Source organism: Chelonoidis abingdonii, chromosome 5, assembly GCF_003597395.2.
Source record: "Chelonoidis abingdonii isolate Lonesome George chromosome 5, CheloAbing_2.0, whole genome shotgun sequence".
Classification (NCBI taxonomy): domain Eukaryota; kingdom Metazoa; phylum Chordata; order Testudines; family Testudinidae; genus Chelonoidis; species Chelonoidis abingdonii.
This window is the reverse complement of record NC_133773.1, coordinates 126100184-126126691: the sequence shown is the minus strand read 5'-3', so window position 1 is coordinate 126126691 and position 26508 is coordinate 126100184. Positions and strand designations below refer to the sequence as shown.

The window sequence follows — 26508 nt, the reverse complement described above, 5'->3', positions numbered from 1 at the left end:
GGCGTCTGCCAGGGCAATCCAGGGAAAAAGGGCGCGAAATGATTGTCTGCCGTTGCTTTCACAGAGGAAGGATTGAGTGACGACATTTACCCAGAATCACCCACGACACTGTTTTGGTCCCATCATGCATTCGGATCTCAACCCAGAATTCCAATGGGTGGGGGAGACTGCGGGAACTATGGGATAGCTACCCACAGTGCAACACTCCGGAAATCGACGCTAGCCCAGTACATGGATGCACACCGCCGAATTAATGTGCTTAGTGTGGCCGCGTGCACTCGACTTCATACAATCTGTTTTAAAAAAACGGTTTCTGTAAAATCAGAATAATCCTGTAGTATAGACATACCCTGAGAGGCAAGGATCTTCAAGTCCTGCATACACTGTATGTATTTTATAATACAGAATCATATTATACTGACCTATTGTTCAGCAAAAATCAATTTTACAACTATGGGTAAACTACTTTGTGTATTAAGTGATGTTAATTTTTCAGTCCTGTATGGTAAATGAAGGAAAACCTTATCTCTGTTCCAAAAAACTTAGTCAAAATTTGATGGGATAACATAATGCAGACAAATAGGCTGGATGTTCAGGGATTAGAAGGCACAGTCTCAAAAGTGATATAGAGTTGGTCTTATTTAACTGCTGATCAGTGAATGGCTTCCAGGAAGAAACATGTTTTTAGGAGGAATGAAGGTTCTGTTGTTATATACAGGTGATCAAGATAATGCTGAGGGCAGGCGCTTGTTCAGTGGGTGAGTGGGAGTGAGCTGTATGTACCAGCTAAATTTTCATGATTTACAGTGGATAACTAAAATTTTTGTGTTACAATATACAGCGTTGGAGTCTTCTATTGTCATTGACCTATGAGTGTCAGTTTGATTCAGTGCATTGTCTTGTGCAAATGTGAACTGATGAGGGATCTATAGATGCAGCCACGTATCAGGTTGACACAGCCATGTGGTGTTATCACAGATTGCTTTCTTCAGTCATGCTTCTTTTTGGCTTTCTCTGTTCTGCTGTTGTTGATGGCTTTAACCACGGACCAACAGGTTTGCTCCATCCTGATCTATTGGCGGCAGCTTCCCATGTGTTTGTGTCAACTTGGCCAGCTTTTAGGTGAGCTTTGAGTGTGTTTTTGTTGTGCTCCCATTTTCAGTTGTCCATAAACTATGGCTTTGAGGAGTTGTATAGCATCCATATGAACAAGGTGACCAGTCCAGCGAAGTTACACCTGTATGATTAAGGATTCAAAGTTAGGCATGCAGCACAGGTCCAGGACCAGGTCTGGCCTTACCATGAGGTGAATTGAGGCGGCCGCCTCAGGTGCCAGGCTGTGCGGGGGAGCCACTAGGACCCAGAGTGTAGAAAATCATGTCTGCTGCTGGTGCATGTGTATTCTCTCTGCTCTAGATGCACAGAGATGGTGGAGTGCTGTGCTGGAGGAAGGAGGGCACAAGAGACATAACAGGCAATATGAGAGGGAATAACAGAAAGCAGCAGGAGCTGCAGGGGTAGAGAGGAGGAGGAGGAGCCTCTTATGTACCTCTCTAGCACCCCCAGGAGCCTGGAGTGATGAACACCAACTTCTCAGGGAGCTTCCTGTTTCCTGCTACTTCCCTGAACCCACTTGAGGAGAACAGGCAGTCAGCTGAAGTAGTAGGAGCCAGTTAGTCCCTTAAGATGCTGATATTTTCCCTCACTCAGGTCCTGCTACCAGCCTGCTTATTTTTCTCCTTCAACTGAGTGTTGAGAGTCTCTTTAGCTGGCACAAAACAGTAGTCATGAGTGAAAGAAGAAAACGCCCCTCTGGAGCAGCATTCAGAAAAAGAAAGAAAGCAAAGGAAGCTTTTCTATCTAAGCAGGAAGGAGCTCTCCTGAGATACATACACACAAATGTTCACGGTGAGCCTTCCGGCCCCAGTGAGGATGTGAATGGTGAGGAGATGCCTGATCTTCCAGTTAGGTCAGAGTGCAGGTGACCTGGCAGCTACTGCAGCATCCATATCTCCATCTCAAATGGATGTAACCATGCACATTCCTGAAGAAAAGTGTAGATCAGAGAAGAGTGTGGTGGAGGCGCAAGAAACAGCTGCTGCTGAGTTTAGTTCCTTAAGTCTAGATGATCCAGGACTGTGGACCCACTTGAGCAGTAGCCTGAGGGACTTCCTTGTACTGCATGGGCCACAGCAAGTGAAAAACTTCATGTTCCCCCAAAGACAATGAAAATAGAAGTTTCCATCCAACACATTACTGGCGTGAAATCCCAATGGTGACAAAGTGGAGAGGCCATGGCTTATGTACTCAAAAACCCAGAATGCTGCATACTGTTTTTGTTGCAAACTCTTCCAGTCTAATGTTCAGCCACATTGGTTCTACAGGAACAAAGGACTGGAAAAATCTGGCTTTCCGAAATCGATTTAAGGAGCCGTTTAACTCGATATTAATGACGACGTCGTGTGAACGGATACAGCGTTAAATCGGTATATCGGCCATTAAACCGATTTAAAGTCGCAGTGTAGACCTGGCCAAAGTCTCTTTACTGGCAAAAAGTTCTGAAAAGGCTCATTGCCATTGTAAGAATGCTTGCTACCAAAACCTAGCACGGCGTGGCACTTCAGATCAGCTGTATGTACCAAACAATAAAAACTTCCTTAAAATTGTGGAGCTGATGGCTGAGTTTGATGCTGTACTCCAGGAGCATCTAAGAATCATCACTACCCAAGAAATGTACACACACCATTACTTGGAAAAACAATTCAAAATGAGATCATACAGTTCCTGGCAGCAAAAGTCAAACAGAAGATTGTGGCAGATCTGAAGTCAGCAAGATATTACTCTGTTATTCTGGACTGCACACCTGACATCAGCCATACGGATCGAATGACTTTAATAGTGTGTGTTGTAACAACAACAGAACCTAGTGAAAATGTCCCTGCAATGGTGGTTGTCAGAGAGCATTTTCTAGAATTTATTGACATTGATGATACTACAGGAGCTGGTATGACAAATGTGCTTCTTAAAAAGCTGGAAGATACATGGAATTGTGATAGTTGACATTAGAGGTCAGGGCTACGATAATGGTGCCAACATGAAAGGAAAGAAGAGAGGAGTGCAGACATGGATCCGAGAGTTAAGCCTTCAACCGTTTTTTGGTCTCATTCAGTTCTCATTCATTGAACTTGGTGGTCAGTGATGCAGCATCAGCTTCTAGTGATCTATGTATTTTTCTCTGTATCAACTCATCGATGGCAAATTTTGAAGTAACATCTGGGAACATCCTGAGTGCCACACAATGGGAAAGGCGAGAGAGCCTATCAAGCACCAAACTGGGAAGATAGATGATGCCATAGTTGTTGTTATGGAGGATAATGCTATGACAGGAACTGTTCGTGGGAGAACAGTGGCAGAGGGAAATGGAATCACCAGGAACATACATACCTTCCAATTTCTGTGTGGCTTAGTGTTGTGGCATGACATACTGTTTGAAATAAATGTTGTAAGCAAGAGACTCCAAGATGTTGACCTTGATATATCTGGAGCAATGGAACAACTGGACAAAGCAAAGTCATACCTACAGTCTTACTGGCAGATGGGGGATTTCAAATCGTTCTGAAGAGTGCACAGAAGTTGGCAGAGTAACTTAACACTGAAACTATTTTCCCACCCATTCAAGAATACAAGAGTCACTGAAGAAAATGACTTTTGAGGCATGGGGTAATCCCATCAGCAACCCCAAACAACAGTTCAAACTTGAATTCCTTAACCAGATGCTAGATTGTGCAGTAAGGTCAGTTGAAGAACGTTTCATGCAGCTCAAAGAACACAGCAGTATATTTGGGATATTGTATGCTATTCCAAAACTCCTTACTATACCTGAAGAAGACCTACACCAGCAATGCAGGGCATTAGAGACAGTGTTGACACATGATGACATGCACAATATTGATGCGAGTGATTTAGGTGATGAACTGAAAGCCCTTTCAAGATACATTTCAGCAGGATCAACTCCAAGGCTGTTCTGGAATATATGTGCACAAATAAGATGACCACCTCTTTCCAAATGCTTTTGTTGCTCTGCGGATACTTCTAACACTTCCTGTAAGAGCTGCCAGTGGAGAATTCAGCTTTTTCAAGCTGATGTTAAGAAAAAACACATCTACGCTCCACAACAACACAGGAGAGGCTGATCGACCTTGGAACCATCTCAATAGAGCATGAGCTGGCCCAGACTGTGGACCTTCAGGAAGCAGTTCAAATCTTTGCAACCAAGAAGGCACAGAAAGCATCACTTTGATTATTCAAACAGATAAAAATGCCAGTGTTTACTATGCAGACAAGAAAAGTTATATTTGCTGTTCAGGCATTTGAAAGTTAAGTGTTACTTAAAATTTTTGAACAAGGCATTTTAAGTTGTTGTTTCTCCTTTATTGGGGTAGGTAACAGAGCAATACCATGAGAGGAGTAGAACAGGAAGAAAACAGAACTGAGACCTTTCAAAGTTTTGGTCCAGGCAAGGGGGCACAGGGGTGTCATTTGATTTCCCCACCTCAGGTGCCAAAATGTTGTAGGCTGGCCCTGTCCAGGACTTCAATGTTGGTATCTTGTCTGACCACTTGATTTTCAGATGAGGTGCAGACAGCACATGTGGAAACACTCTAGTTGCCTCTAGTGTCTGTCATAGTGTCCATGTTGCACAGTTATAGGCGAGTACTTAACATGATCACACGAAGATTCGTTTCTATTGTGCAAAGTTGAATGTCATTCCACAGGTAGCGACAAAATCAGCCATAGGTAGAACTGGCTTTAGAAATGCGCTGCATGATTTCATCATTGATCTTGGCAATACCTGATAAAATGATGCCAAGATAGGAGATTTTTTCTACCACATTAACTAGTGTGTCAGGAATTGCGATTTCAGAGACAGAATACATTTTTTCTGGAGCAGGCTGGTAAAGTACTTTGGTTTTCTTAGGCTGATAAAGAGTCCAAATCGCTTTGCCGATCTAAAAAAGCAGTTGACTAGATGCTGCATATTTTTGATGCTCCGTGCTATTGAGTGCACAGTCATTAGTGAAGAGGAACTCCTTAATGAGCAAGTCACTTTAGTGCAAGCATGTAGACACTGGAGATTGTAGATATTGCCATCCGTGCAGAATTGCATGTAAATACTTCAGTCGCAGTCTTTTGAAAGAATCTAGTACCATGGCACCAAAGAGAATGGCAAATAGCATAGGTGAGAGCACACAGCCTTGCTTAACACCATTCGTTACAAATATAATACAGAGTATTAGGATAAGTCTCAATTTTTTCCCCTCTGGTATCAAATTCCCAAAAAAGGACTTTGATACTGCAGTGATGGGCTATAATCAGAACATATTTAGAATAAACATAGTATTTGCTTTTCACAAGAACTTTTTTTTCACAAACTATATCAAAAGATATGCATATCTTCTTAAATCCATTTCAAAATTGTAAATCACAAGATAAAAAAGTTAATTCTGCAGTATTAGTAAACATATATTTTTTACTGCTTTGAGTACCAAAAGTATGAAACAGTTATTTATATTTTTATAGACATATCCTAAATATAATCACGTAATAAACAGGGCAGATAGTTTTGGAGACATCAAAGCTGAGCTCTTGCAGTTCCCATTGACTTCAGTGGGATTTGTGGGAGTTCTGTAGTTCTGAAAATCAGGCCATGTGGTTCGGGCGATAACTTTTGGTATAAAAGGTTGTAATTAAACAAGAGATCAGCTGCTATAAAATAGCTACAGAAGGAGCTTTGCAATATACTCTGATAGGAACACAGCTTAAAAATGAGAAATAATTTAAAACAAAGCTTGCTTGTGGGCTACTTAATCTGACCTTTGTTTTATTTCGGTGTTTGCTTTTTGCATATATGGTAAAATAACATTGGGTTTTTTAAGCTTTTAAAATCTTGTATTTTAATATGTGAACACTCTGGTGCAATGTGAGTAAGAATGTAAGAGCATATGTTGCTAAAAGAAATCCTTATAAATAATTTAAATTTTAACAATACCAAGACACTCTGGAGGGACAGCAGTGTAAGAGAATTTCTCCAAGTAGTCTTTAGTTAACTACATTTAATATTTTAAATATAAACCATTATAATTTTCTTTAAATGTCTTTTTAAAAATGCTTCCCAAATATTGCTGTCTAACTATACAATTCACCATATTTTGGACTGAAGTAGTCAGTAAAACCTGGTGATTCCATTTCAGTATTGATGTTGGGAATATTGAATCTTGCATGTCATTTTGTACCACTTTATATGCATATCTGAGTGTCGTTGTACATTAGAAAACTTCGCATTCTGGACTCCACCCTTCTAGTATTGTTTATGGGAAATGTGAAAACTGAATGGATAACTAAAGATGCATTATTACATGGAGAGCCTGTTGTAGTGGAGACTATTTGAATAGCTGTCTTGTTTGACTTTCCACCTTACTACTTCAAAATTGTATGCCTGAGTATATACTACTTTTTATGTATTTTTTAATTTAACAAAATATACCTGGCTTCCTCCATGCATACTATTAAACCTGTGGCTTATGCAGTGTGGAAGCCAAACTAATTTAGTTCTTGATTTTGTGCTGTGTTGAAACCAAGAACATGTCTGAATACTGATCTGTGTTGCTGTCTTATAATAACTTATGTATTATCGATCTACATTCTAACTTTTTTCCTGGTTTGATTTTTCCCTAGGACACTTAAAATTCTGCTATGAATGGTGATTCCAGTGCAACGGTGGTGACTTCACCACCCCCAACAACAGCACCTCACAAAGAAAGGTATTTTGATCGAGTTGATGAAAATAACCCCGAGTACTTGAGAGAGAGGAATATGGCTCCTGACCTGCGCCAAGATTTCAACATGATGGAACAAAAGAAGAGAGTCTCCATGATTCTGCAGAGCCCAGTAAGAAAATACCATATTTATGATATATATTCTGATTTTGGTTACTTTGCACTGTGATACAGTATGTTCAACAGAAGTTGAGATATTTAAGGCTACATGCCCCCCCCATTGCCACTACCGACAACACGGCTATTTATACTCATGCTAGCTTGGTGAGAACTAGCACGAGTATGTATACATGAGCAGGGGAATCATACCGCAACCTCGTAGTGCAGATGTAGCCTAAGACTTATTTGATTTCCTTGCCTGTGTAAGAGTGGTCCTTAGAACATAATTTTCTAGTGTGGTATCCAGTCGAGTTTCATTGTCCCAATTGATAGTTTCATCATTTTATTTGGGAGACAGTTCCACGCCCTTCAGCAAGATGCTTTTATGATACTCATCTCAAATGTCTCCTTTACTTAATTAGATCCATTTGCTCCTATTTGAACTTTCTTTTTCCATTGTAAATTCCTCTTTGCTTTTTAATGTTTTAAACCCAAATATTTGTAATTACTTCAACTCTTAATTGTTGTTTAGCCAAGGTAAACATATTTTGCTCTTGTAACTTTTCCTCATATGTCATTACTTTGTGAAATGTTCAGTAGATTTTTGATACCCTTTGTTTCCATTAGGGAAGCCAGAGCATAAAGTGATTGATTTAAATTTGGTACTTAAATATGTGTCCTTGACTAAAATCTGTTCTTCGCTCAGATGGCTTTCTCTTCTTTCGGCAGTTTAGTCTTTGCATAGCTAATGAGTGGGTTACAAGACTCACTTTTCATGAAATGTTTTCTCTGAGAAGAATAAGTATGCATGTTTTGTGATGTCACAATTAGGGTTGTCTCCTTTCAGGTAGGCAGCAACCCTGTTGTATTGATCCCACCAGCTAATATCCCTATTTCAGTTTGTTCCCCCTTCCTGCAAGCTTTAGCTCTCTGCTTCATGTCTGACAGTCGTCATATATGTTGTATTATCCTTCTTCATGAGCAGCGGGAAGTTTTAGTTTGCAAAGGCTGATAAAACTCATGCCACTTGTAAATGCGGAGAGCAAAATTTTTAAGTGACAGAAACAGGCCCAATAAATCTGCCACCAGCTGACTTGGCAGGGGACAGTGTGCAGTGTGTTTCCCTCTGAAGGGTGCTGAGAAGATACTAGGGAAGGAATGCGTGAGGCTAGCAATCAGGTTGGTTATGGTTCTGCAATTTTGTGATGTTTAACAATATCCAATACTTTGTTGCTAGGCCTTTTGTGAAGAATTGGAATCCATGATCCAGGAACAGTTTAAGAAAGGAAAAAACCCAACAGGCTTGTTGGCTTTACAGCAGATTGCAGATTTCATGACAACAAATATACCAAATGTCTACCCAGCGACACCACAAGGTGGAATGGCTGCATTAAACATGAGTGAGTGTTCAGGGATCATTTGTGATAAAGCTGTGCCACAGCTTGTAATGGGTACTTGAATTATTTTTAAGGAAGTTTTGAAATGAAGGTACAATGTTGTGAACAAGCTGAAATACCAGCCCATTTTGTTTGCAGGGATGCTGTAAAAATAAAGAAATCAAAGTAACTTGTAAATGCTGGAGTGATATAAAGAATAATTATTTGTGTATATTATTTATATCAGTGGTTCTGAAACTGTGACTCAGGACCCCACAGTGGAATGTGACCCTGTTTTAATGGGGTTGCCAGGGCTGGCATTAGACTTGCTGAAGCCAAAAGTCCAAGCCCCACCATTCTTAGGGTTTCAGCCTTGGGCGATGTGTCTCAGGTTACAGCCCCCACCCAGTCAGGGCTGAAGCCCTCAAGCTTAGGCTTCATCCCCCTCCTCCCCAGAAGGGCGGGGTTCGGGCTTCGGCTTTGGCCCTGCTGCCCAGGGCGGAAGGGCTCTGTGTTTGGTCCTCCTTCCTGGGGTCATGTAGTAATTTTGGTTGTCAGAAGGGGGTTGCAGTGCAATGAAGTTTGAGAACCCCTAGTTTATATTAAAGCCATTTTAAATTAGACATGGTAATTGAAAAATACACTGTCACTAATAATCTCCAGTACAGCTGAATAATGCTATCTGTATTTAACAAATCTTTACCAAATGGGCTGCCCATGGAAAAATGAAATGCTCAATTTCGGAGGTCTAGCTGGTGGAGGCTAGAAAGTATATCCCTTTTGAAACCTAATAATTTTTGACTTCTTAGGTTGTTCAGTCAACTAACAGTAACATTATAAAAACAACTACAGTAGATGTGGCAGAATGTTTTTGGACATTAACTGAGATATTGAGCGCATGATTTACATATACTTTTTCTTCTTCCATTTCAGGTCTTGGCATGGTGACACCAGTGAATGACCTTAGAGGGTCGGATTCCATTGCGTATGAGAAAGGGGAGAAGTTATTGCGGTGTAAATTAGCAGCTTTCTACAGATTAGCAGATCTCTTCGGGTGGTCTCAGCTTATTTACAATCATATAACAGTGAGTATTGGATCAACACATAGCTAAACAATTGCTCTATAGATATTTTCCATCTCTTTCCCACTCTCTTATTGATTGCAACAGAAATGAAGTGGTATTGAAAACAGTATAATAGAGAAGAGATTCATCACGGCATGTCAAGAATTAAGAATAGAACAGCTTGGATGTCACCCAGTTTAGCTTGAATAGAGTCTTAAGAGACTGTACACCAAAGTCCTCCTGAAGAAACACGTTTTTTTGTTTTTTTTTCAAAGGCTCAAGCATTTAATGTCTTGAGTGGAATGAATAATTGTTATTTACCATTCAATAGGCAACTTCTTAGAGTTCTTTTCAATATAATAAAATGTATATTTGTGTTTAATCATTTAATTAAATATTACTGAAAATTATGCAAATGCCTATAGTACAATAGTAACCCTTTCTGAGAATCAGAAACCTCTGGTACATTTGATCTTAGAACACTTAGCTTAACACTCTCTGCCAGCTATTTTCATTGTGACTGAGTGAGTAATTACTGGCACTTATAATAATACTTGACAGAATGACGCAGCGCAGGGAAGTGTCATGAGCCAGATGAGGGGCTAAAATGGGTGTCATAATTAGTCACAGCTGTAGTAGGAAATCCAGTCTATTGTCTTCATAACAGAGCTGAATTGTGTATGGATATTCCAAATGTGAAGTTGTTGTTCTGGCATATTACAGTGGCTGCCCTTAATTTTTTTTTTTCAATTGGTTTAGATGGCTAATGTTACTATTTAAATTAATAATGACATTTGTTATTACTGATAAGTATTTTCTTGAGTATCTAAAATCAGTGGTGCGTACTTTGTAAAAACAAATAGCTCTTGCCCATCCATGACACAACTAGTGTGGGTCATAAATAAAGGAAAAGGTTCATTGAAAGGCAACAGTGATGCTAATAAGATCGCATAGTGTCTTGTTAAAGAATATAAACATCTTAATGGTTCCAGTAACAAATTTTTATATACCTCCCCCATCACTTTGGATAGGTGAGCTGACAGAATTGATAGTGTAAGAGAGACTTGAATGAAGTAAAGTGGTGCCTTTCTAAGCATAAAGTTCATAAACATATCCATACTTTCTTCCATGGCTCAGAGTAGGTAGAGAGGTAGGTATAGAAAGACTAGCATCACCAGTAGAGTAGTGAGGACAAAGGCACATGAAAGGAGCTGCTGGCAGAGATGTAGGGTCTCTGAAACAAGGCTATAAGAAGTTTGAAGTTGATGCATAGTGCAGTGGGGAGCCGGTGAGGTTGCTGACATTGGTACGAAAGATGATTTTGACAGCAGCATTTTGGATAGACTGTAGAGGGCAAGGTTAACATCGAAAGGTTCTGAGAGAGATTGCGGTATTCAAGGCAAGAGTTGATTCTGACATGGAAGAATGATTTGGCAATAAGCATGGAAAGACATTTTTAGAAATGTGATTAAAATGCAACAGTGCATCTTCAGTGCCTAGATGGAAGGTGAAAAGGAGAGAAAAGGGTTAAATTTTAACCACTCTCCATCCACCCTTCTCCCCATCCCCAAGTTATGAGGAGGATGATAATATTATCAGCCCTAATGAAGAACGGGATAGCAGACTGGATTTAAGTGAGAAGCTTCCTGGTTGTGATCATGTCAAGCTTGAGGTGACAGTGAGCCATCCAAGCTGATGTGTCTCAGTATAAGGAATGATGGTAAAACTGTCAAATTCAAAATTGGTAAGTGTATGAGGAAAATAATGCCAATATAAAAGTACTAATTTGCTACTTTATTGCAGTAATTAAATACATTTTAGATGGGATGTACAAACATTGTATGAGAGACATGAATTTAAATGGTCAGTTGACCCCTTGGTTGCATGTGTTTTGTGGCATCATATCTCAAGCCATGAGACTCACCTTCCAGAGGAGTCATCCCCTCTTCCAGGGGAGAAACCAAACAAGCCTTTTTTCTCCCTTAATTGCTTTTTGACTTAGGCTCCTCTTTGCCAATTTCTGTTTTCACTGAGTATTAAATAAAAGGAAATATTGGGAAGGAAAAATAATCAGGCTGCCTGTTAGTAATTTAGGGTTTGGTGGGTTTTTTTTATTTTTTATTTTTTATTTTTTTCTAAGAACTGTTTAAAAAGATATTTCTTGAGGCCACTTTTAAAGATGTCTTCATCAGGTTAAGCCTGGCAGTAATTTAGTAGAGGAGTATAGTGATAATGTGTGAGGAATGTTACATTTTTGAAGCAGTATGTGTACAGTACCATCATGCAAGTGTTTTTCTGAACATAATTAAAATAAGCTATTTGATTGAGTATTTGATCAATAAGCTATTTGATCAATATTTGCTATTGATTTGATCAATATTTGCTATTGAGTATTTGATCAATAAGCTATTTGATCAATATTTGCTATTGATTTGATCAATATTTGCTATTAATTAAAATAAGCTATTTGATTGAGTAATTGATCAATAAGCTATTTGATCAATATTTGCTATTGATTGAGTGGAAATAGCTATACAAACTATTAACTGACAAATGATCCACAATGATAAGTAATAGTCATGGTGTTAAAGACAGAATTAAGACACTCCATGATGTGCACCAGGGGACTATTAATACATACCTTGTGTATGAAAGAATTTTTATATATGATCTTCTGTGTTGACAGTCATCTAAAATAACCTCTTATCTCTAAAGTTAGAGAAGGAAAACTAGTGTCACTATGACCCTCTTCTCCATTTGCCTTTCCATGAAAGTTTCCTTTATGTGTGGGATAACTCTTTTCCCTTAGTTCCACTAAGTGAGACTGATAGATGGCACTGTACTTTGAGTGACTGGAGGTAGCAATTCTTATTGAAAAGAGTCAGATTTTTGTTGAATATAAATCTGGTGCTGCTGTAGAGTGGCATTCATACAGCTCTGACCCTTAAAAAGAAAAAGGTACAAATGTTCTTAAAAATCTGAAATGGGCCCAATAGCCTCACTTAATACTCTTATTCTATTTCTGTAGCAAGCATCTTACTATGTCAGGGAACTCTCCACTAGCAAAGATCTGGCAAAGGCAGCTCCACTACCTTTTGTCAGCCATCCACCCACAAATCCCCTTGTATAAAGAGGGAGGCAGGACCATACTGGGGGCATTCCAGGGGCCGAGCATAGGCAGGAGGAGGTAAAGTGGCAGAGTAGAGCTTTGTTACACCCAGTCTTCCACTAACATAAATTATGGCTGCCCCTGTGCAGCCTTAACTTGACCTGAGGTCAGGCAGCTGTGAATCAAGGAGTTGGAGAATCAAGCCCCCTGTTTCAAAAGCCCAATATGGGAGATACAGATATGGTGGTAAAAATATTTACAAGCAAGAATTGTCCAGAAGGCATTGAGTATATATATCCCTTATCAAATCTTTAGAATATTATAAGCAGTAGTTACCAGTCATATCAAGGGCTCAGTCTAATGGAAAACAAAGACATTACAAGAGAACCTCAGAGTTACAAATACCTCGGGAATGGAGGTTGTTCATAACTCTGAAATGTTCATAGGTCTGAACAAAACGTTATGGTTGTTCTTTCAAAAGTTTACAACTGAACATTGATCTTAATACAGCTTTGAAACTTTTCTATGCTGAAGAAAAATGCTGCTTTTAACCATCTTAATTTAAATGAAACAGACACAGAAATAGTTTCCTACATTGTCAAATCTTTTTTTAAACTTCCCTGTATTTTTTTAGTAGTTTATGTTTAACACAGTACTGTACCGTATTTATTTTGTTTGGTTAGGTTTTTTGGTCTCTGCTGCTGCCTGATTGCATATTTCTGGTACCAGATGAGCTGTGTGGTTGACTGGTCTGTTCGTAACTCTGAGGTTCTACTGTATTTCTTTCCTGATAGTTGTCCAATGTGGATCCGTCAAACTGGATAGTTGCTCTCATGTTGTTGTGGAATGAAGGTATAAGACTTAACAGGGTTGGTTGGCATCCTCTCTTTTCTAGTATTGCAAACAGACCTGCTCTGCTGACTGTGTCAGATGCTTTGGTTAGGTTCACAAAGGCAATATACAGTGGTTTTGCCCTCTGCACTTTTCTTGGAGTTGAAAATATCATGTCTGTATTCTTGCCCCTACATGCTTTTGAATCTTCTTCTCGGTACTCTTGAACTGTGTGTTTAAGAACATGAAAGATGGAGCGTATCTCCACACAAGATCAGCTGGGAAACTCTTCAACCTGTTCCAACTTAAGTCAAAGACCAAAGTCAAAAAGATGCTAATAAGGGAACTTCTGTTCACTGATGGTGCTGCCCTCATAGCCCACAACGAAGATCTACTACAAGAACTCATGGACCACCTTTCAAGTGCCTGTCAGGCATTTGCTCTCACCATCAGCATCAAGAAAACGGTTGTGTTAGGACAGGGGGTTCCACAAGATCCTTCAATTACCTTAAATGCAAACCAGCTAAATTTAATCCAACAGTTCAGCTACTTAGGTTCTGCAGTGACCACCAACCTCTCACCGGATGAAGAACTAAATGTTTGCATTGGAAAGGCTACCACCACCTTTAGCAAACTTACTAAAAGAGCCTGGAACAGCTCCAAGCTTAACATCAAGACCAAAATGCTAGTGTACCAAGCTTGCATCGTCTGCACGCTCATGGATGGTGGGGAAACACGGACAGCTTATCCTTTTCCCCTGATGAGCATAAACAGTTTCCACCTATGTTGTTTATGCCTCATACTCAACAGCAAATGGCAGTATAAAGTCACCAATGCAGAGGTTCTTCAAAGGGTAAATTTACCAAGTGTGACAGCCCTGCACAGGCAAAGACCACTGCACTGGCTGGGTCATCTGAGGTTGGAAGACGGACGCATAACCAAAGACATGCTATAGCGGGAGCTATCATAGGGAACAAGAACAACAGGACGTCCCAAGCTTTGTTATAAAGAAACATGCAAGTGAGCTCTGAAGGAATTCGGAATTGATCCTGACCAGTGGGAAATCTTGGCAAGTGATTGTAACAAGTGGCGCCATCATTTCCATCAGGGCATCAAAGTCCATGACAGGAGCTGGCTCCTACAGCTTGAAGAGAAAACAGCCTGTAGGAAGCAAGCAGCTCCCATCTGAGATACGTACTTTTGCAATAACTGCCAAAGATCATGCAAATCTCGGATTAGACTATTCAGTCACATGAGACATTGCAAACCATCTATATCATAGGCTGCAGTTCCCACTGTCTCTTGCAGACTAAAGGATGCCCACAAGTCTTTCTTGATAATAACCAGTAACTAGACTGAGGGGAAAAAAGCACTATATCTAAATAGTTTGATTATAAATGTTGAAATGCTATCAATATACGTAACAGAACTATCGATTTGAACCGTAAAAGATAGCAAAGAAAGCTTTCCTCACAGTGTCAGACTCAAAGATCAGTGTTTGCAGTTCAGTTTTCTCCTTACATTTCAGCTTGAACCAGACTCTCCTTTGCCCAAATCTAGAGCCATTCTTCTTAAGTTGCTTCAAATTAATTTATTACATCTCTAAAAAATAAATTGTATCTTCATGGGTATTTTGCTTTATATGGAGAGCAGTTTCTGTTCTCCTCTTTCAGGTTATGCTTCTGAAAAGCGTTCATTTTATGCAAGTGGCATTGCTAAGATGGAGAGAGATGAAGGAAATTTTGTTCTCACAATAACTTTCAATTATCTGTGACATTCAAGATCAGATCTTTGTCTTGCCAATCAGAAATGTCTCCTAAAATTCCATTTTTCTCTTTTCCTGGATTGTAGAATTCTATATAAGTAAATTATTTATGGCTAATCGTAGGGGAAGCAGGCAAACTTAAATGGTGAGAACATATAGACTAATATTTGTACCACTAGTACAAAATAGAGCATAAATAGTGATCTGTAGAGGACCTTAAAAGCTTGACTTATGAGCAGAACATAAATGATTCCATGTAGAGGACTCCTTCCTCTATTGGTTTGTTGTATAACCACGTAATATGGTTCACCCTTTACTCATCTGTTGGAGGAGGTGTCGTCATTTTGAAAAATTGATCTAATATGTTAAAAATAACCTCCAAATAGCTGTTAATGAAACAATGACCATAAAAAACTATTAGGGCTGTTGTGCATATTTGCACAAAGACGATTGGGGTTGACACTCTTTGTTTCTTACCTCTCTTTTTGATAAAGCGCCTTATTAACTTTTATAGGTCTTCATGTTTTACTGGATGTATTTGCCTTGCATATTTGCTTTAAAAGTTGTACAGTTTTGTCCACTTAAAAACTTTATACTAATTAAACGAGTCCTATAAACTGAAGACTTTATATTGTACTTGCATTAAATTTAACAGCTGGTCTTACTGATATTTGATGTGTGAAGTGCCTGAATTCCCTTGACCTTGCATGAGCAGGCCCTCACTGGGTATTTGATTTGGAATGCCTGCAGAAGGATAAACACTAATGACTGAGCAACAGTTAAATTAATGAGATAACAACATGGTACACAGTCAAGTGGGATCGCTTGAGTTTTGAAAAGACCATAGCTCTCCCTATGTATCTGAGTCAGTAGAGGTTAAGCTAATAGCAAGTCTTAAATCAGTCACCATAGGGTGATTTACAGAGTGGTATAAGTGGCTCTTATAAAAGGAGCTGTACTTGAGCAATGGCATCTGTGAAGTAGAGACTTTAAATTAGAAGAGTTGGAAGTGAGGTAAAAATTATATCCTAAAATGTGAAGAGATCTCCATCAATCTTGGACCATTGGGATTAGAAAAAATAAAAGAATACTTTCTGGATTCTATTATCCTTTTTGGAGAGGAATCCTGGAATGGTAATTGTATAACAGGTGATACTTTTGGCACTGGATTCAGTCCCCATTGAAGTAAATGGACTTTGGATCCTTTTTCTTTCTTTCTTTTTCTAAAGGCTAAAAATAGTATGAAATCTAGCCCTTTAATACCACTTTTCCCTAGGAAAATCCCTTATGTAATGTAACAATGCATTAATCAATTTATTCGCTAGTTTAAAATCTAAAACCCATTTTGGAGTATAGAAAATTAGTCAACTTTAGGTAGACATGTTGTTCATTAATGGAAAAATGCACTTGAGGGTGATGGGTAACTAAATGATTAAAACAAAATAAGCAACTAAGGACTTTTTATTTTACTATTTTATTTCTCTTATGCTATGGCTCCATCATATTTGTTTTTTGTTTTATCCCTTGCATACAGAAAATATGTTTCGAACAAAGGACAAACTATTAGTTTTGAAATGTCTCATACCAGAACTGAGAGAGTGACTGCTCAGGCCTCAGCCTTCAAATAACTGGAATGTGACCTACCGTATATACTCATTCTTAAGTCGAATATTTTTGGTAAAAGTGACGCATCAGAGAGGGGGGGTTGGCTTATAAATGGGTCTGCACCAAAATTTGATGATTTTAAACTCTATGGAATCATTGAATTGAATATCTAATACCTTGTCCTTTTGTTTACCTGGAGCATTCACAGGCACGGAACCCCTCAGTCTGTGAACGCTCCAGGTAAACAAAACGTTCAGTCCCGCTAGAGGCTTACCTTAATGGGCCAGGAGCCAAAGTTTGTCAACCCCTGAAATACAGGATTGGCTTATGAAAGGGACATACAGTTTTTGCTATTTTTATCTAACCATCTTGGGGAGTCAGCTTATAAACGAATGGGCTAATGAACGAGTATATACGGCACTTGTTCCTAGAAGCAAACAACAACATTGTCTAGTTTTAGTTCATCCTGTCCATGTAAAAAGAATTGGAATTGTGGCTGCTCAATATTGTCTGCAGTTTCAGATTGAGTGCCCTGCATTATACTGTTTACCTTATTCTCAACTGAACTGATGTGAGATTGTGACTGCTGTTCCCACCCTGAGAATGAGAGAGGACTTTCCCAGTGAGCAGAAACTTAAGATGGAAATGTAGGATTTATTTAAAGTATTAAGATGACTACCAAGAATGACAGAGTGTGAAAAGCCCAGCCAGAGAGGATCTGCATCTTCAAATAACTGTTAGGAATCTAAATTACTGAATTGTTGGCTGCATTGGCTCTTAGATTGGCATTTATAGACAATTGATCTCTGGAATAATATTTCCTGACTTTGAGCCACATAAAACACATTTCATTTAATGTAGGGCTGTCTATTAATCACAGTTAACTCACACGATTTAATCATGATTAAGCACAGTTTTAATCGCATTATTAAACAATAGAATACCAATTGAAATTTATTAAATATTTGTGACTGTTTTTCTACATTTTCAAATATATTGATTTCAATTACAACACAGAATACAAAGTGTACAATGCTCACTTTGTATTAATTTTATTACAAATGTTTGCACTGTAAAAAATAATACAGTATTTTTCAGTTCACCTCATACAAGTACTGTGGTGCAATCTCTTTATCATGGAAATGTAAGTTAGAAATATAGATTCTTTTTTGTTACTTGAAACAAACTTTTGTTGTTTGAAACAAAACAATGCAAAACTTGAGAGCCTACAAATCCACTCAGTCCTACTTCTCATTTAGCCAATCGCTAGCACAAGCAAGTTTGTTTATATTTATGGGAGATAATGCTGCCCACTTCTTATTTACCAGTGTCACCAGAAAGTGAGAACAGGCTTTCAAATGGGACTTTTGTAGCCGGCATTGCAAGGTATTTACATGCCAGATCTGCTAAACATTCATATGCCGCTTCGTGCTTTGGCCACATTTCCAGAGGACAGGCTTCCATGCTGATGACACTTGTTAAAAAATAATGTGTTAATTATATTTGTGACTGAACTCCTTGAGGGAGAATTGTAAGTCTCTGGCTCTATTTTATCCGCATTCTGCCATATATTTCATGTTATAGTAATCTATGATGATGACTCAGCACGTTGTTTATTTTAAGAACACTTTTGCTGCAGATTTGACAAAACTCAAAGAATGTACCAATGTGAGATTTCTAAAGACAGCTACAGCCCAGACCCAAGATTTCAGAACCTGAAGTGCCTTCCAAAATCTGAGAGGGATGAGGTGTGGAGCATGCTTTCAGAAGTCTTAAAAAAGCAACACTCTGATGCAGAAACTACAGAACCCAAACCACCAAAAAAGAAAATCAACCTTCTGCTGATGGCATCTGACTCAGATGATAAAAATGAACATGCGTCAGGCCACACTGCTTTGGGTTGTTGTCAAGCAGAACCCATCATCAGTATGGACGCATGCTCTCTGGAATAATGGTTGAAGCATGAAGGGACATATGAATCTTTAGCATATCTGGGATGTAAATATCTTGCAACGCTGGCTACAACACTGCATGAGAACACCTGTTCTCGCTTTCAGGGTGACATTGTGAACAAGAAGCGGGCAGCATTATCTCCTGAAAAAATAAACATACTTGTTTGTCTGAGCAATTGGTTGAACAAGAGATAGGACATAGTGGACTTGTAGGCTCTAAAGTTTTACATTGTTTTATTTTTGAATGCAGTTATTTTTGTACATAATTCTACAGTTGTAAGTTCAACTTTCATGCTAAAGAGATTGCACTATAGTACTTGTATTAAGTGAATTGAAAAATACTATATCTTTTGTTTTTTACAATGCAAATATTAGTAATAAAAATAAATATAAAGTGAGCACTGTACACGTTGTATTGTGTTTATAATTGAAATCAGTATATTTGAAAATGTAGAAAACACCCAAAAATTTAAATAAATGGTATTCTATTGTTTAACAGCGTGATTGATCATGATTAATTTTTTTAATTGTGTGATTAATCACAATTAATTTTTTTAATTGCTTGACAGCTCTAATTTAATGTTATACATCAGTGGTATGCAGACCTCAGTGATTCAAGAGCCGAGCTAGTGATTAACGTTACCCAAAAGAGCCACAGTAGTGTGACGTGTGTGTGTGTGTGTATGTGTGTGTAACTAATATTCTCACAGCAAAATGACCAAGTATTATTTTATCAACTATAGTTTGTTAATAACATAGTAAAAGCATCCTGATCGGTTAATAATTAAATCAGACAGTGTTTTAATATCATGTGCTGCAAAGAGCCACTGGAAATGCATTAAAGAGCTGCTTACAGCTTGTGAGTCTCAGTGTGAGTATCACTGTTATACATAGTGAATAGACCTGAGAAAGCATCAAGTAGTTAGATCCTAATAAAATTCATGAATTAAAAAAGGAATGTGGGTTAATGGTAGAAGAGGAGATAAGAAAAGAATCATGCATTTAGTTTCATAAAACTGCTAATGGATCATTTAGATGGAGGTTTGAAATTATCTATGGGACTATGAAAAACCATCCTATTTTGATCTCTGGTGTACAAGGGTGTGCACAGTTAATCCATTGCTTTTGCTGATGTGTGCAGTTAAGCTCGCAGCACATCTTGAAGCATCGTTTGATCTATTTTACAACGTGATATAAGTTATAATTCTGCTTATACTGCAATAGCATCTAGAGGCCTGTCTTAGTATAAACCCCCACTCTGAACCTTAGTGTCCAAAAGATGGGGTACCAGCATGAATTCCTCTAAGCTTAATTATCAGCTTAGATCTGATAGGCTGCCACCACCCAAAAATATAGTGTTTTGGGACACTTTCTGGCCCCCAAACCCTTCCCAGGAGACCCCCAAGACCCAGACCCCCTGGATCTTAATACAAGGAAAGTAAACCCTTTCCCCCACCGTTGCCTTTCCCAGGCTTCCCCTCCCTGGGTTACCCTGGAAGATCACTGATTCAAACCCTTGAATCCTAAAACAGAGATGAATGTCACCTTCCCCCCTCCTCTTTTCCCCTCACCAAGAGGCAATACAGATTCAGGCTCCTTGAATCTAAAACAAAGACGAAATTCACCCCCCCCCCCCGAGGAGAGAGACAGTGACTAAACACAGAGAGAAATCAGGTTTTTCCTCCCCCTTCTCTCCTTTCTCCACCAATTCCCTGGTGAGTACAGACCCCCTCCCCTTTGGGTTCTTACACAAGATAACCAAAAATCAATCAGGTCTTTTAAAAAGAAAAGCTTTTAATAAAAGAAAGAAAAAAAGTAAAAATAATCTCTGTAAAATCAGATGGAAAATGTTACAGGGTCTTTCAGCTTATAGACACACAGAGAGAGCCTCCCCAGCAGTACAAATACAAGTTAAAATCAGCATTAAATCCAGCCAAATACAATACACATTTGCAAATAAAGAAAACAATCAAAAGACTAAAACCGCCTTTCTGCTGCTACTTACTAAATTTGAACAGAAGATTAGAGAGCCTGTATGTACGTCTGGTCACTCTCAGAACCCAGAGAGAACAACGGACAAACAAACAACACAACACAAAGACTTCCCTCCACCAAGATTTGAAAGTATCTTGTCTCCTGATTGGTCCTCTGGTCAGGTGTTCCAGGTTCGCTGCTTGTAACCCTTTACAGGTAAAAGAGACATTAACCCTTAACTATCTGTTTGACAAGGCCATAGCTACTTTGTGCACAGCACTCTAAAAACATAACAAAGATATAGTTCCTGCCCTAAACAGTTTACAAACTAAAAATTAATTTTGAGTTATGAACTCCATCATCTGTGTGTTAAACCCTGAGGCAAACATTGCTATGTAAAGAGAAGGATAGTTGGTGGAGAGCCCCCAGGCATGCTACCCTCCCCACCACCATCAAAAAGTTAAAGGGTTCATCCCACCCAAGTCAAGATCTTCAAACCCTTTAGTTGGGTTGCTTAAATTTCCATAAGTTTTCTGCTTCATAATCCCCAATCCAGATATTTTTCTAGGCTACTAACGCTATGAGTGACAATATTGCTTCTTCAAAACTGTGCTTCCTGTAGGGTATTAGGGAACCACTCATCTATCCAGGTTGTTATCGGTCCTTCGTTATTGTAGGATCTGAGCACCCCCTTGGCGTCTTACTTATACCTTGGTCTTCCATCAGCCTGAGAGACTGTAGCCTGGGCCTCCCTGAGGCCTTATTAAACATGGGCTATTAGCAAGTGTACTATGATTTAATAAATTATGTCAATTATAGTGGATATGGCATAACTGTTTATGCTTCTGGAATATGTACATCTCCCGTGTTCAACAACTCTTGTAATTTTATTGTATGGCATGTTTCTTAGGGCTTACAAAACAGAACTTGAATTTAAAATATTACAATTTTTTTGTAAAGGTTTAGCTTTCACTCTTGTATTTTTAGGCCAGAGTAAGTTCTGAGCAGGAGCACTTCCTGATTGTACCTTTTGGACTTCTTTACAGTGAGGTTTCTGCATCCAGTTTGGTAAGTGCTAATTTCTATTTCTATACCAATAGAACATGGATATATACATCTAAATTCTGTCTAACATATATGTATGTTAAACTTAGATAAGCATGTTTTAGAAGATACTACAAGTTATTTGCTGCTGTAGTCTTAAGGCCAGAACAGTTTTGTTGCCTGTTTTTTTTTTGTTTTTTTTTTTGAAGAGTTTGACTGATTTCAGTATCCTTCATGCTGGAAGTAAGATACTTCTTTTTTAATGGACATAAAATTTCAGATTGTAATTTGAGTATAAACTCTTGGTCCTTAATTTTTTTCATATACTAAAATAAATCTATATTATCATACATTTTAATTTGAGGTATTAATTACATAAAAACTGCGCAAGACTGAGAATGGGGAATTCCTGAGTTCTAGTCCTTTCTCCAACATTAATTCCGTCTGTTATCTTGGGCAATTTCTGTAATCTCTCTTCCTCAGTTTCTTCATGTACTTACAGTACCTGTGTTCTAGGTTAATATATATTTGTAGTTTAATGATTTTGCAGTGATTTCAAGACATGAAGTGCTAAGTATTTCCTTTGCTGCCTTTAATTCTGGATTACAGAAAGACAATAGATTTGGATTAACCAAGTATATTCACTTTTCCAGATCTTGTTGAAAATAAATAGTAGTGCATAATAACAGGAGTAGACTTAGGGCAATGGGACTGTGGTGACAGATAGCTGAAAAAATCAAGTTGGCACAGTTGTGTCAAAGGTTATAATTTTGTTTTTGTCATGTGACTTTCAGATATTGCTTGTGGGAGGGTAGTGTTATAAAGCCGCCTATGCAACTAAAAATCTCTTCTTTAAAAAAAAAAATAAAGCCCAGTGATGCAAGACTGCTTTACTTCTCATCAAGCTTGAGGAAGATCCAGCAGTGACTCAGAGGCTTGTATACTGCAGCACCCCTCAAATGGACATAAAGCCGTGGTACCATGCATGGCAATGCTGGAAGAATTTAACACTAAGACTAATTCATTAGTTATGCCTGTAGTGGCCACTGATCCCCAAACTAGATGTCTTAGTCCTCTCTGACACTATTTTGGAAAACGGCATAGTTCTGTCTACAATGGTGTTAGTAAGGGTTGAGAACAGGATAAGAGAGAAAAGAGGGAAAATAACTGAACTCTGTATATTATTGTCTGCAACAATTAAAGAAAATCAAGACATTACCTGTAAGATTGAACTTCTGGAAAAACAAGCATTCAGTACAAATCTGTGGCTATGGGGTGGGGTGTCCTAGTAAGCCTAGAGGGCAAGAATTTAACTGCATTTCTTAATCAACTAGTATTTAAGGTTCTCAAAATTAAACACTGATGATGGTCCAATTTACATATAAAAAGTCTACATACTTTCAAAGACAGCTTTAGTTGCCAATCAAAGACCAAAGTAAAGTATTCTATACATAGTCTCAAGATTCATTGACAGCCTGTAGATACTTGTTTGCAGCCGGAAAGGAAAAAGAAATCAAGTATAAAAGGATCAGATTTCTTTCTTTCTAGATTTGAGATTAATCATTGAGGAAAAAGAGGGGCCTGAATAACATTCCAGGAGCTGAATGTTAAGGGATCCTTATTATTAGCAGCTAAACAAAGGTGATCTGAAAAGAAGTAGGCAAAGAAGTGAGCTTGTACTCTTTCTTGTTGCATTATGATGTATAAAAGAGGACTGAAAGGTTTTGTGTTAGTTTTCTAAAAGGCTTTTTCTCCTTGCTTGTGTTTTTACATTAGTAATTCAGGCCATGTCTAGGCTGAAAGACTCTCTGATCAGTGAAGAACTAGTGGAAATGTCATCACAAGAATCAAGGGAGTGAAAGTTGAACAATGTAGAGGGTGGGAAATAATTTGTTCATACAATTGCTTGTTGATGGATTTGATTTCTTACAAAAGAACAATGATATAGAAAGCTCATTTTGTGTTACTGTAGACCAATTCTACAGCTGTTTAAAATATATTAATCTTAAAGCTTAGTATTGTAGCTGTTAATGCCATTGGTTTATATACATTTATATGTAACATATTGTTGTGTAGTATGATATTGTTAAAATACAATAATATAATTTTTAAAACTGCCATAGGAAGATGCTGAATTAAATATGTTTGGGACAACAATAACTTATAAAACTTTTTATTACAATGTTTTCTTATATTGTCAGGTTAAAATCAATATTCAAGGAGATATAGTTGATCGTGGAAGCACTAACCTGGGAGTAAATCAAGCTGGTTTTACGTTGCACTCTGCAATTTATGCTGCTCGACCTGACGTTAAATGCATTGTTCATATCCATACACCAGCAGGGGCAGCGGTAAGATTGTAGATTTTAAGAGAAGTGTAGCTGGTCCCAAGTAGTCATATATTTACTTAATAGTTTAACGGCTTGATCCCCTTAAATCCGTATTCTAATGGGGAGTCCTATTTGAAGTCAAATAGTTAATGAGCCTGTTCATATGGGGGGAGGGATAGCTCAGTGGTTTGAGCATTGGCCTGCTAAACCCAGGGTTGTGAGTTCAATCCTTGAGGGGACCACTTAGGCATCTGGAGCAAAATCAGTACTTGGTCCTGCTAGTGAAGGCAGGGGGCTGGACTGACTGACCTTTCAGGGTCCCTTCCAGTTCTGTGAGATAGGTATATCTCCATATATCATGTTATATTATTGAGTATTCCTGCCCTCTGAGTGCTTGCAAAATTGGGCCCTGTCTGTGCTAATGTTGTTTATGAATATGAAATCTTGGATCAACATTTAGGAGTAACACTAGACAAATGGCAAATTTCAGATTGTAATAGAACCTTTTCAGTCAATGGATCATAACAAGGTAAAGTGTCCTCCAGTGGCCCAGTAAGGAGTACTTGCATCTTATCTACATTTTGTTCTGGTAGCACATCTGTAACTGTTTCACAGCACAAGTAGCAGCATTGATCTCAAACAGTGGGCTTTGTGGATGCCCATGTTGACTTGTGGAACCCTGTTTTTATCCATCTCCAAGAACAACTAGTTATAATCATTATCAAATTCACCTCAGAAGCTTTTTTAGGAGCCAACCCAGTGACTGAGTTTCAAATATTCAGGAAATTGCTTTACTGCTGTTCTTATTTTGATATTTTTCATATTAAATTGATTCAGAACAGCAATAAAATGATTTTAAGGTGGATAACAAGACCGAAATTGAGTAAGTTCCTAATTTTGGATCATATTCTGAGGATTGTTGAAAGCTTTAACAATGGTTGTTATTTTTAACTGTGATTTTGTGTAATAAGCTGCAGGAAAGCTTGTCACTTATAATCTTGTATTTTAAAATATTCACTTAAAACAGAGTATGAATTAAGGATAAGAGGCTGATTTTCTAAATCTTTTCACATTTGTCTTGTCTTCTGACCAATCTTCAGTTCTCCTGCTTTTAAATGTGTCAGTTGTATTTAAATATTAACAATGAAATTTCACCCTCCACTATGCACATTAGTGTATATAATGTACACCAATGACTTCTTGTTTTTATTTATTTCTCTCTCAAAATCTACTGTTATCTTTCTCAGGTTTCTGCAATGAAGTGTGGTCTCTTGCCAATTTCACCAGAAGCACTCTCTCTTGGAGAAGTGACCTATCATGACTACCATGGTATTCTGGTTGACGATGAAGAAAAAGTGTTAATTCAGAAAAATTTGGGACCTAAAAGCAAGGTTAGTTATTCCATACATAGGTCAAAATTAAAAGAAAATAGTGATTTTTTTTTTTTTTATTGAAAATGGGAAGGAAGGGAGGTATGTTTGTTTAGTTCTTGGCAGGTAGGTTTCTTGTAGCAGCTCTCATGCCTTGCAATGTCTATTTCTTCTAGGTCCTTATTCTCAGAAACCATGGCTTGGTATCAGTTGGGGAGACCGTTGAAGAGGCTTTCTACTATATTCATAATCTAGTAGTTGCCTGTGAGATTCAAGTAAGAATCTTAATATATTATATAATGAATCTGCTATCTATAACAATATGATACATATCCACCATCTGTTTGAAGGTTAATTGAATGATTAAGAAGTGACAGCTTCAGTCTAAACTAACAAAATAAAGATTCCTGGATTGATTTCATTATGCAGGAGCAACTGCACTGATAGTTTAGTAACTGTGTTCAACTGGTAAACTAGAACTACTGATCTTACATAAATCTCTCCCAAATCATCAGTCTACTTTTCGTTAATGCAAGAGTGTTACGACATGTAATTTTTCACATTGCTTAAAACTCTTTCCTTATTACAAGGTCATAATGATTTATTTAATTTTAAAATGTAAGACTAGAATTTGTAAAATAGAAGAGAGTCTTCTACTGTTTCTATAACTGTCCATTGTTCATGTTAAAAAAAAAAAATTAAGATGTGGTTTAATTATTTTTAAGGTACGTACTCTGGCCAGTGCAGGTGGGCCGGACAACTTAGTGCTGTTAGATCCTGGGAAATACAAAGCCAAATCTCGTTCTCCTGAGTCTCCAGCAGCTGAGGGTACTGTTTCCCATCCAAAATGGCAGATTGGAGAGCAGGAGTTTGAAGCTCTTATGCGAATGCTTGATAATCTGGTAAAGCAAATAACATCATATTACACAATTAATGCAAAATTCTTTCTTAAATGCTATAAAGAAACTAAGTTGTTTGTGTTTTTCAGTTTTTTTGGTCATGTTTTACTTTTTTTTGTTTGCTGACAATTTGATTCTTGAGATTTCAAAATACTGAGTTTTTCTTAGGTTAGTGTCTAGGCTGTAATGTGAAAAAAGAACCATGTAGGTTAATTCATTTATTAATCTTTAATCTGAGTATTTAATGCTTCCAC

General features: G+C 38.1%; 1 protein-coding gene across 23 annotated transcripts in view; it reads left to right on the top strand.

The window, feature by feature from the left end:
* The window catches only part of ADD1 (adducin 1), a 127914-nt gene that overhangs the window by 57087 nt on the left and 44319 nt on the right, over nt 1-26508 (top strand). For all 23 annotated transcript variants that reach the window (XM_075066628.1, XM_032781043.2, XM_032781041.2 and 20 more), the window contains 8 exons: nt 6736-6948; nt 8173-8335; nt 9245-9396; nt 21599-21679; nt 23857-24006; nt 25233-25376; nt 25532-25630; nt 26081-26257. In XM_075066628.1, the coding sequence (XP_074922729.1) occupies nt 6754-6948; nt 8173-8335; nt 9245-9396; nt 21599-21679; nt 23857-24006; nt 25233-25376; nt 25532-25630; nt 26081-26257 (1161 nt within the window). In that variant the 5' untranslated portion in view covers nt 6736-6753. The remainder of the gene's footprint in view (nt 1-6735; nt 6949-8172; nt 8336-9244; nt 9397-21598; nt 21680-23856; nt 24007-25232; nt 25377-25531; nt 25631-26080; nt 26258-26508) is intronic.